Source organism: Mastacembelus armatus, chromosome 12 (assembly GCF_900324485.2).
Source record: "Mastacembelus armatus chromosome 12, fMasArm1.2, whole genome shotgun sequence".
Classification (NCBI taxonomy): Eukaryota; Metazoa; Chordata; class Actinopteri; order Synbranchiformes; family Mastacembelidae; genus Mastacembelus; species Mastacembelus armatus.
In genome coordinates, this window is record NC_046644.1 from 792,203 (window position 1) to 804,884 (window position 12,682).

At 40.6% G+C, this 12,682-nt stretch overlaps 1 protein-coding gene across 1 annotated transcript in view; it reads right to left on the reverse strand.

Annotated features, from left to right (window-relative positions):
- The window catches only part of dcc (DCC netrin 1 receptor), a 252,047-nt gene that overhangs the window by 60,854 nt on the left and 178,511 nt on the right, over window positions 1-12,682 (reverse strand). The window contains exons 20-23 of the mRNA XM_026297730.1: window positions 12,370-12,564; window positions 11,417-11,449; window positions 7,364-7,429; window positions 1,658-1,820 (exon numbers count right to left, since the gene is read on the reverse strand). Of these exons, the coding sequence (XP_026153515.1) occupies window positions 1,658-1,820; window positions 7,364-7,429; window positions 11,417-11,449; window positions 12,370-12,564 (457 nt within the window). The remainder of the gene's footprint in view (window positions 1-1,657; window positions 1,821-7,363; window positions 7,430-11,416; window positions 11,450-12,369; window positions 12,565-12,682) is intronic.

Consider the following 12,682-nt stretch of genomic DNA (forward strand, 5'->3'; position numbering starts at 1 on the left):
TTCTGGTCATCCCAAACTTTTTCCATTTGAGGATTATGGAGGCCACTGCACTCTTAGGAACCTTGAGTGCTGCAGAAATTCTTTTGTAACCTTGGCCAGATCTGTGCCTTGCCACAATTCTGTCTCTGAGCTCCTTGGGCAGTTCTTTCGACCTCATGATTCTCATTTGCTCTGACATGCACTGTGAGCTGTAAGGTCTTATATAGACAGGTGTGTGCCTTTCCTAATCAAGTCCAATCAGTTTAATTAAACACAGCTGGACTCCAATGAAGGAGCAGAACCATCTCAAGGAGGATCAGAAGAAATGGACAGCATGTGAGTTAAATATGAGTGTCACTGCACAGGGTCTGAATACTTATGATCATGTGATATTTCAGTTTTTCTTTTTTAATAAATTTGCAAAAATTTCTACATTTCTGTTTTTTTCTGTCAAGATGGGGTGCTGAGTGTACATTAATGAGAAATAAAATGAACTTTTTTGATTTTGGCAAATGGCTGCAATGACACAAAGAGTGAAAAATTTAAAAGGGGTCTGAATACTTTCCATACCCACTGTATAATCTCTCCACCGTATTCTGGCTCTACCCAGAGGCTTTCTACCAATTGAATGGGCCTGGTAAACCTCCAGTGTAAGGCACCTAGGAGGCATCCTGATCAGATGGAGCCAGCTGAGGAGCCAGCTCTACAACTTCCTACAGATGTCTATTTCTGAGGCCGAGACTGAGCCCGGTGACCCAATGGACGAAACTGATTTCAGCTGCTTGTATTGGCGATCTCATTCTGTTGATCATTATCCAAAGTTCACAAGGAGAGGTGAGGTTTGGAATGTAGATTGACTGGTAAATTGAAAGCTTTGTTAGGTCTCTCTTCACAGCCATCCAATACAACATGGAATTACTGCACCGATCTGTGGGTCAATGTCCTGCTCCATTGTACACTCACTTGCCAAGACAGCACTGAGATAATAAACTTTATTTGCATTCAGAAATAATGTCTGTGACGATTCTCAGTTGTCCAGGGGAAGTTATCTAGAGGGTGAGTAATGGCAACTGGACTGAAAAGCTGGTATGGAACCTCCAATTTATCTTCCAGGTTTCAAACCAGCTTTTTCTCAGACTGATGAAGCCACTTGGATGAGTGGTGAAATGTTTCAACCTAAAAACTGAAAGTCCAGTTGCCATGACTCAACCTCTAGATTCAGTAGTGATCTGTCTTGTAGTAGGCCTAGTTTTCATTATTTTAGTGCAGCATCCACCATTGCAAATGGCCTTCACAAGCTTGAGGAACTGACAGGAAACATATCTGTACATACATCCATGTAGTCTAACATAATCTCATTTTAGTGTTATCAGCTCTCTTTATATGCAGTGAAAGATGTTTTAAGGTACTGTTAGATGCTCCTCAGCAAGATCACAGATTCACTATGTCTTGTTTTGTGTGTTAACTTTGTGCGCAGCATAAAATCAGATCCCACTCCTTATTTGACTGAATGGAATTAAAAAGAAAGAAAATGAACCTGTTTCCTGTTTACATTAAATATGAACCCTGATTTGAGGCCAAATCTCTATGAAATCAACAGAAGAACAAGGACAGATTATTCACCATGTAGCTGGTTTCTCTGAATGCTGTTGACACACAGATGACTGAAATGTCTTACTTTCTCTGCTGGGCAGAGGAGCGCCGGGTACAGATCAGAGCAACGACCACAATCACTACCACAGTGACAGCTCCCACAGACACCACTATGATGACCAAGAGGTTACTGTTCTTCTGAGGTGTGGCACTGCCATGAGGTGGACGCATCTGACCAATAGGAGACTCTGAAACACATGCAAATAAAATCTAAGTGGTTAGAAAAAAAACACATAACATGAACAAAAGTGGATATTGTCAGTTCTGTGGTTTAATTAAAAATAATGAAAATTAATTAAAAATACTTCTCCAGACAAAGAAATGATATTCTCAAATTTTAACACAAAATAAAAGCCTGCTAAATGAATTCCATAGTGGTTTGACTGGACTGAAAGCATATGCATATGTGCATATGCTTTAACAATTAATGTTAACCACTGCTACAAAGACAGCATGGATGGTGCTTAATCTTGTTTGAAGGTTAAAACTTGGTTAAAGGGCTCAGGTTATTGTCAGGGTTGGGGTAGGGATAGACATTTAGTTGTGATGGTTAACGGAAGAGTAAAGGGCTAGAGGATGCATTACACCAGTGAATGTTCTCAAAACCACAAATAGATCAAAGTGTGTGTGAGAGGAGTGTATGACAGGTGTAAAAGGAGAAAGGGGAATTGATGACACACTGTCATTGACTGAAGTATGCATGAGAGCAGAGGGAAATGAGTTAAAGAAAGACAGGGATGGAAAGAGTCAGCGGGGAGAGGAGAGAAAATGGTGATAGAGGAAGCAAAGGGCTGAATGGTGGGTGGATAAGAAGATGGAAGTAAGAAAAACTAAAAATATGTGAGGCAAGGAGAGAAAGTCACTTTAACTCTTTCACCCTTTCTCTATTTCTCTCCATTCAATTGTCATTCTCAATGAAAACCACAATCCATCACAACCTAGAGCAGCAACAACACATACCACAAACTTAGTCCTTTTATTTTATTTATTTTTTTACTCCTAATTTCATTTCATTGACTTTGTCAATGTTTCTACTTTATTTCAAGGTGATGCTAAAAGAAAAGTCATGGCCTCACTCAAATCAAAAATGAATCAGCCTCTTGGGATCCAAAAATATGATTAAGACATTTGCTGACAGTCTGACTTCAGTCTCTGAGAACAGTCTGTAAACGGAAAAGCTGATTGGATAGACTGATAACTAATCACCCTCCACAGGACGACATATTCTTCATTTGATTCGGTCTGTAATGATGCTGTCACATTGTCATGTCTTGTTGAGACATTTGAACAGAACATAGCCATTGTTAATGTTATTGGTAAGACCTGTGCTTTTCTTGCTATGAGGAAACTGAGGTCATGTCCTCTAGTTTGTGAGAATTTGTGAGTGAGAAATAATTGGATAATTATCAGTTGGATAATCATCAGGCAATTTCCAATATTTTGTAACTAATTTCAATTCAGTTATAGGGAAAGTGGAGACAAAGCTGTCTCCTGCCTGTTAGGCCCCGAGATCTGTTTCCTGTCTGTCTTTTATTTTGGTAAGTTTCCTGTCCGGTTCTGTTCAGTGTAGTCCCAGGTAGCTTTTTGTTTCGTTTGGTCATTAGTTTGATTACTTTCACCTGTGTCCTTGGTTCTGTGTATATATATCCCCTGCATTCCTTTGTTCTTTGTCGAAGCATTAATATGGTAATGTCTGTGATGGTTACCACTGAAGGTGCTTTTCCCGATCTGCCGGCCTACCTGCCTGTCCGTCGAGTAGCGGAGGTAATTTGTGTTTTGCCTGAGCCTTGGATGATCCAGGGGAAATAAAGCCGGTCCATGTCCAGCATTTGGGTCCTCACTTCTTCCTTTATCACTGACACCACCAGCTCCTAACAGAATGCTCCGACCAGAAATGGACCCAGCAGACACGACAAAGGCGGGTCGCCTTATCTCCAGATTTCTGCAGACTCTGTCGGACCTTGTTTGGGACGCCCTGTGTTACCGGAGTATTTTTGATTTTTGCTCGGCGCTGACCCAGAGATTCGCTTGCCCACCCAGCTTCGTATCGAGAGAGAGGGCTGACCAGTTGCTCTCCGGGGTGGCCAGCATTAGGTCGGTCCTGGAGGATTGCCTGGATCAGGGGACCCCTACCTACGAAGCCTGGGAATTGTGCAGCTCCCGCGCCTTGTTCCAGCCGCCAGATTCCTGGTCCCCGGCGTCCCAACCGGCAGTCTCTCCAGTCCGGCTGCCTCAGCATCGGCGTCCTCACCGTCCTGAGAGGTAGGAGCTGGAACCTCAGGCGCCAGACGATCACGTTCCTGCCGAGGCACCCCTCCGGCTTTCCTCCATGACACTCCACGCCGCACCGCCGAACATCCAGCCTTCAACACCGGTTCCACAGTCGCTGACGCCGGTGGAGGCGCGTGCCATCTGGCGGGAGTTGAAGGCTCCCTGTGATTTGGCTCCCATAGCTGCTGTCCAGTCTGAGTCCCTCCTCGCTGCTGCCCAGCCACCTGAACCTCCAACCCGGATGCCTCATCGGTGTCGCCGCCACCCTAAGGGGCAGAAGCCAGATCCTCAGTGCGCCGACGAAGACGTCCCTGCTGAGGCTCCGGTCCAGGTTCCTGAGCCTCAGCACGCCGACGGTGACGTCCCCGCTGAGGCCCCAGTCCCGGTTCCCGGGCCTCAGCACGACGACGTCCCCGCTGGGGCCCCAGTCCAGGTTCCATCGCAGCAGCCGCCGCGGCTGGAGTTCCCCGAGCTGTCCGGGCCGCAGGCACCAAAGTCCCTAGGGCCGTCCGGGCCACAGTGCCCACAGGTTCCTGAGCTGTCTGAGCCGCCGGTTCCAGAGTGGCTCGAACCACCAGACGTCCACCCGAACGGCCCCGAGTCCACGCCCGTCTGAGCGGCCGTCCACTGGAACGGCTTCGGACCCTCGTCTGCCGGAGAGGCCGTCCTCCCGAACGGCTTCGGACCCACATCTGCCGGAGAGACCGTCCGCCCAAATGGCTTCGGAACCACGTCTATCGGAGAGGCCGTCCGCCCCAGGGATTGATCCCCAGAGCAACCCAGAATTCTGCCCAGTCAGGGCCTTATTGTGGACTCAGCTCCCTCCCACCCACCCTGGACATTGTGATGAGACCATTTGGGCAGTCTGGGAGCCGGCCTTTTGGGGGGGGGGGGTACTGTTAGGCCCCGAGATCTGTTTCCTGTCTGTCTTTTATTTTGGTAAGTTTCCTGTGTACCGGTTCTGTTCAGTGTAATCCCAGGTAGCTTTGTGTTTCGTTTGGTCATTAGTTTGATTACTTTCACCTGTGTCCTTGGTTCTGTGTATATATATATATATATATATATATATATCCCCTGCATTCCTTTGTTCTTTGTCGAAGCATTAATATGGTAATGTGTGTGATGGTTACTGCCGAAGGTGCTTTTCCCGATCTGCCGGCCTACCTGCCTGTCTGCCGAGTAGCGGAGGTAATTTGTGTTTTGCCTGAGCCCTGGATGATCCAGGGGAAATAAAGCCTGTTCGTGTCCAGCATTTGGCTCCTCACTTCTTCCTTCATCACCGTCACCACCAGCTCCTAACACTGCCAAGCAGCTTCCTGGCCCTTAATATTATACACAATATAATAATACATAGAGTTAAGTTTGCCATTAATGTGGTTCCATACGATAAATTGTATTTTTTGGGCCAAGAAATACAAAATCTAGTTAAACATGACTGCTGTTGCTCTTGTGGAAGAAACTAGAGGTCCTCAGCAGCTTAAATCCACCACAGCACCAATAACTTAACACATAGGTAACAGCAATCCTCACAAAACCTGCAAAATCCATCAGGGAATAAAGATGAGCAGCTACAAAGAAACTCATTACAAACAACACTCAAATCATAGGTGTGTTAATGAGCAGTTTATGGTCATGAAACCAAATCCAGTTACGGTATTTGTGTTCGGCATAGCACACATGGTGCCTGCTCACACAGGCCACTGTCACTAAATCTGAACACTCTGGACCTGATCATCTGAGTACAGATCATAAAGACCTACAGAACTGTGACATTATGGGAAAAGTTAGAGGTGAATCTTCTCTGCAGCTCTGTGACATCATGTTAAAGATGAAATACTGCTGAACTTATGAATGAGATTCTGCCCTCATTGACCCATCATAAAGACAGGAAGGTGGAGGTCAGAGAGGACAAATTTATGATCACCTCCGCAGCAGCAACAATGTCGACAACCTTAACAGTCCATCACACACACACACACACACACACACACACACACACATAAACAAACACACACGCATACACCGCTTAAAGATCCTCCAATGAGACTGAATCAGTGCCAGCTACAGACCCTGACCACTGACCTCTCTTTAGAGGAGGGGGTAACAGTTTTTCTTCAAGCAGAAATGAGAGATGACAGTTGAAGTTATGACCATAATTTATAGTTTTATTAGCAATAGTTTTAGCTTTGGCAGCAGTTTCAGTGTTATTAGTTTTAATATATTAGCACTGGTATAACTATTACTTTTAGTACTATAATTTGAATTTTTGTTAGCAGTGTTGTAAATATTACTATTATTTGCATTGTCTATTGAGAATAATATGAACATTTGTGTATCAGTGTTAGCAGCTGCAATAGTGTTAGGTATTAAACATTACCATTACTTTTAGAGACTGCATTAATATTATCATTATTGCAGGTGTAGTAATCTTTATCCCTATCACTGAATATGACTTATGGTATACATATTAGCTTATAGTGAGGATTCACATTATTTATACCTTTGGTTTTAAATTAGCATATCTTTTAGTTTTGTCTTTACCTCTTGCAACAAGTGATTAACAATTGGCTTTACTATTTTTATTTTTTGAGTTATTAAGGTTAATATATATTCATTAGTATTATTATAGGATAAATATTATCATTGTCATTATAATTGTTGTTAGCATAAAAAACTGTATATGAATACCTTTATTATTCAAATTTACATTACAGCCAAAATTTATATTATTATTAGCATCAATTAAAACACTATTTTGTTAGTAATGAGTATTTGACTATAAATTACCGTTAATATTAGTAACCACATGAGGATTATCCTTTCTTTAAAGTTTATTGATACAAAATTAATAAAGAAAAAAGAACTGTTGTACATATTAGGGATATTCTCATAAAATGTATAATGCTGTAGCTACTGAGAGTAATTTATGATTCTGAGTTTCATGATATTAAAAACTAGAAGCTCATATTTCCCTCTGTTAATGTCCTGCAACAAATGATCAAGTTGCTGTTTTTGTCATATTAAAAACTACAACCTGAAGAATCATATACCACCATGCTTTTAATCCTGTTTCTCCATAAAGAATTTTTTTCTAGTTTGCAAAAAAACTGATTGATGGCAAGATAGTGACTCTAATTAATTTTTTGCCAGCACCGAAACAACAACAAATAGGAACCGATGCTAATGGACTGTAAACCAACAGCTTCTTGTCAGGATGTATCAAGGTCATTAAAGTAAATTTAGACATGACTGAGCAGAGTAATCAAAGAAAACAACAGAGCTGCTCTGATGATGTGATGACACTGCAGAATATCAGGCACACACACCCAATCAGCTCAGCTCCCAGGAGATTTGGTCTCATTGCTATCTCAAATACAGTGATGAATCCAAATGTAATTATACTCTCTGATAGGCAGATTCAGTTAGGCAGAAGAACAGTGCAGATCTACACGAGTCTTACCATTGATGGTGCTCCGGTCAATCAGGTTAGTATCAGACGGCCAGTAGGCATTCTCTCCTCCTCGACCTGGAAGACAAGAAATAAACAGGAAGAACATCAGGAAAGAAAAAAATAGAGAAAATATTGGAGAGAGAAAATAAGCTCAGCATCACTTCGCAAATGAAACACACATGACTAGTTTTTAGACTAGTTCCTTATTAGGAAATACTAGTCACCTGGGTTGGGTATCTCTGGAGTGAGGTCAATAGGATCTATCTTGATACAGTGTCAGCTATCCAATACTTTAAAGATGATACAACATGGTGCAATACAACATGATCGCATTCAACACAGCGCAATTTAAAATGACAAAATGTGACAGGCAACGGGATTAAGTTCACAAATTAATGTGTTACTAATCAAATAAAATGAAGACCTGTCACAAACCTGCCTTTTTTCACAACTTGTGTACAAGAGCTATCTGTTTCAAGTTTAGCTACTCCTGGCTCATAAACATAAAGATGCTAGAGAATAACCAGAACAATTTAGTGGAAAAAGTAAAACTATGTGCTGAACACTTTTTAAGCAGCAGGTGGGCTAACTCATCAGTGAGCAGCAGAAGGACATTTAGAAGGAATTTAGAAAGAATAAAAAGATCAAACATTTCTAAATAAATGCACAAAATATCTAATAATGAGATAGATCTTATTTTATTGATGCAAACATAATAACTAATGATTTCTTGAGTTCTACTCAAAATTGCATCCATTTATTGCTGCTCTACCAAAGCACTCACAGTTAATCCTCCCATCCCTGTCACAAACACACACACACCCACACACGCACACATTAATTTGGTAGAAAATTACTTGTGGTCCTGTTATGTAGAAAAAAAACAACTTTTAAAAAAAACCTTGTATTGATTTGGTTTTATATTGTGTTATAGTCTATCGTCAGCTGTGTATTTGGAGGCCTGCAGGCCAGAGGAAACAATGCACAGAGGACAGGAGGCAGCTATGTTTATTTACAAAGCCAAATAATTAGCCTGGTTTCTCCTATACAGAGGAAAAGACCTAAAGCTAAATCATCAGCCTGGTTTCTGCTATAGGTTCTAAGTCATTACTTTTTGTTTCTTGAGCATGGTCAAATCAGTCTAACCAACACAACATTACATTCAGCCATTTATCTAGATCACTGATTTGTTCTGTAATTCAAATACATCTGGTGCTGGGTTCTGTATATTCATTTCTGAATTCTATCAAATTCATTACTGATAATTTCAACATAAAGACACATGTCCTTGCAGCTTTGTCTTTTCATTTTGCAAACTGGTAGCTGAGTTTGCAAACTGGACAAGGAAATTTGAAGAGGACGTCAGAAGCATGTCATCAGAGAGGCTGCCAGTGAATATAGACTGAAAATTGATGAAAGAGGTTATTAATAAAATTTGAAATGTTGCCCCAGTCAGGAATCTGAATCTCAAGGCCTTTACATTTTAAAATCACATACTGTAAATCCACATACAATCTTCTTCGACATTTCAAAGCTAACAGCAGGTTCTCCACACTCACAGTCCAGCAGTAGCTGTGGTTACTTTTGTTTCCTTTCATTATGAAACAGATTGGATGCTTTCTTGGTGTTTGAAGCTATATAAATCAAAGCTGGCTTTTAAAACCTTCATGTTAACACACACACACGCACACACCCACACACACACGCACACGACTTGTCAGTCTGTCTTTGTGTGTGAATTAAAGTGTGTATATCAGTGTGTGTGTGATGGTCCACAGTGCCAGGACTGAACATCAATCTTCCCTCTTCGCCTGATGGCACTTCAGATTTATACGGAGGGGTTGCAGTGTGTACATGTGGACATACCACACACACACATGCACACACATCTGTCAGTGACAAACAGCACCATTTAACACTCTGACAACAAAGCTAAGTCTTTCTGCTTCAGTGTCCCAGTGCCTAAATTGCATCACTTTACTAAAGTCCAACTTAAGGCTTTGCAGCCCTAACAATAGCTCAGGATTCATTTTATTTTCAAAAATCCAGGTCACATTATCAACAATCAAATCAAGTTTACCTGATTATTCACAAATAAACAACTGGGCCTGAGACGGTTTACATGTATGCAGTAAATAGGAATTTAGACTGTATCTCTCAGGGTATCCTGACAGTGAAATACTCACACAGTGTAGTCCTTTGTTGCCCTTTCTGTTTCTGGCATGGCCAAACTCCCTTGGTAGAGTGATGATGCAGTTCTATTGATTTGAGTCAGGCATGCAATGTGTGGAGTCAAAATGTAAATTGAGGGTGATTAGTGGAAAACCTGCTCTACCCTGTAGAATCGATTGGGGTGAAAAGCAGCACGTAAAGTCTGACATTGTGTTATTCTGAAATGCCACTATTTAGTAGTGACAAAATTAAAAGGGTCCAACTGGAGACCTTACAAAGAAAGTTGTTGCAGTACTCTGACCACTTCACTAGAATTATCTGGTGTGTCGTATTGTCTTCAAATTTACTGTCCTCCCGGGTCAAATTTACCCATTCTATTCTGACTCCTTATAAAGCATCAGGTATAAAATGATCACCAATTTTTTAGTTTCGGCTTTTTGGTGAACTTGTTTCCAACATATTAACATATATTTTAAACTTATATTAGGGAACTATTCACGCCATTTTTAGTTAATTATATGGAAGAAAAGTTATCACATATTATCTTTTGAAAATGGGTCAAATTGACCCAAAGACAACAGGAGGGTTAATGATGCGCATGCACTTTTTGCCTGAACTCTCTCAGCCTATACTGTCGGTGAAACAAGTCGAGTATATGTTATCTGGTGGCATTTAAAAATCAGCGCAAGTGAAGATGACGGAAAGAGAGCAGCCACAGAAGTCTTTGGTCAACAAAAGAGTTAGAAACAATTCCGTTGTTTGGGAACTGTTTGGGTTTGTGGATCAAAAACATATTATGCATGTACATTTGAATATATTTTATATTATTTGTTTTAAGGAGAATTCATTGTTTTGTTCAATAGATGCAACATATTTCGAAAGTCAATGAGTAGTCATGTAAAATAATGATTGTGATTTCAATAATGACCAAAATAATCGTGATTATGATTTTTTCCATAATTGAACAGCTCCAGCTCCAAGTGTTGCTATGTAGCACTGACATGGCTATAGAGTCATGTAGCTCATGTACTGCTGTTTTGAAGGTACGGTATATACAATGGGCAGATGCTTCAACACCACATAGTGACAGCACTGCACATTGCTATAACAGTGTAACTATAATGACTTTTGATAATGCTTATTACACTTTACATCCAAAGACTCTGAAAAAGATAAAATGACTTATTACTACAAAATCACCGACCATGCTCTCTGAGCTGTATGAAAAGGTTACCAAAGCACAGTAAGAAAGTTAGGGTAATTAATTAGCATCATGTCTCCTTGTGTTTGCTGTTTGATGCAGCTGATCTACAGAACTAGAGAACAGTGTGTTCATTATGTCTGAGTTAATTAGATTAACTTACACATCACACATCAGGATCAAAACACATTCATGATTTGAATGTGTGAGAAACAGTTAAACGGTAACAGGAAGAAGAAACGCGATTTGAAGATCAGAGATGATCAATAATAAATACCAAATGATACCAAATATTATTTAAATATGATTAGAAACTCTGATAGATGCAAGGCTTATAAAAAACAATCGCCATTCATTATAGAACCACTTCTTATTTAATAAGAATTTCAAAAACATACAGGATTTGAAGATAAATTAACTTTAGATATGAAGAGATGATTTGATGAAAAAAATGTGGAATGAGAAGATGACTTGCAGATTAATCAGAAGAGGATTTTATTATGTGAAGCTGTGAGCTGCATATAAAAAACATATAAAGAAGATCCAGAGGAAAGAGACTCAAAAATGACTGTTAGATTACACAAGAGTTGATGCTGACAGGAAAAACAGAAGATGAAATTATCAGCAGGATGAGACATGATGACAAATTTTTGTAAAATCATTCACACACACACAGAAAAAAAGCCTACCTTGATCATTAGCCATCTTATCTGGATGTTCCACTGAAAGAGAGTTGGAAAACATAAAATATAAGACAAGGAAAGCATTTACAAATAGTCTCTTTCTCTGTCTCAATCTCACACACACACACACACACACGAGTGCATTACCGTTAATAATCAATGCAAGTACAGCAGGTGGATAGCTACAGGTTTTTGGTTTTAAGGTTTTAACTTTCTGCCCTCTCACAAAAAACTGTGGAGCATTAAGATGAAAACAACCAGATTCCAGACCATTAAGTACCGCAGCGCTGTCAGACTTCTGAATACCTTAGACCTTGCTGCTACGAGTCCCCTTTTGGGACTTCCTGCCGGGGACCTTTAGACTGAAAGGACTTCCTGCCTTCCCTTGCTTTGGTCCCCGGCAGCTTTACCTTAAGGAGTTATTGTTGGCACCTGCGTTCTCATTAGCCTGATTTTGTTCACCCGTGTCTTATTAGTTCCTCCCTGGTTAGTATAAGTACTCCCTGTGTTCTCTGTTTTGTTGCTGTAGCATTGTCAACCTAACCGTAGTCAATACTGATCGTAGCTATTTGGGTCCTGCTCCTCCTCCTTCCACCCAGCGTCTCTACGCAATCCCTGACACTTGCACTTTAGACCAGTGATGCTTTTATTTATATAATATTTATTTACTTTTTTAATTGTGGACTGGTACCATCTTTTATTTAGTATTTTTCATTTTACCTTATGCACACTAGCTGGGAATCTCAACTTTTATATTTTAGGCTTTACTGATTGGTTTTGCTGTTATTTGTGTTTAATTTTGTCATGGAAAGTGTAAGTGTATCTATGAACGTATTAATGTTTCTGCAATTGCACTAACCTCACCAAATGAATCCCTAACAACTATGTCGTTAGGCAATAAAGTATTGAATACACACACACACACACACACACACACAGTACACAGTACACACACAGACCTTTGGCAGTCCTGAAGTGGATGGGCTCAGACAGCGGGCCAACTCCTTTTGCATTCTTAGCTTGAATCCTGAAGTAATAGACTGTGTCCAGGTTCAGATCGACGACCTGGTGGGTCAGCCGGTCACCACTGATGGCCTCCATCACCCAGTCATCTATTGGCATGTTCTTATCCAGTGTGTAGTACAGGATGTAACCTGCCAGACAATAGTAGTAATAAGTAATGAAATGTGCAGATATAAAATCATGTTCTTATGCACTTTGTGTAAGCACATTATGTCTTTAGACAGGAATACCTAAAAAATATTTTCATAT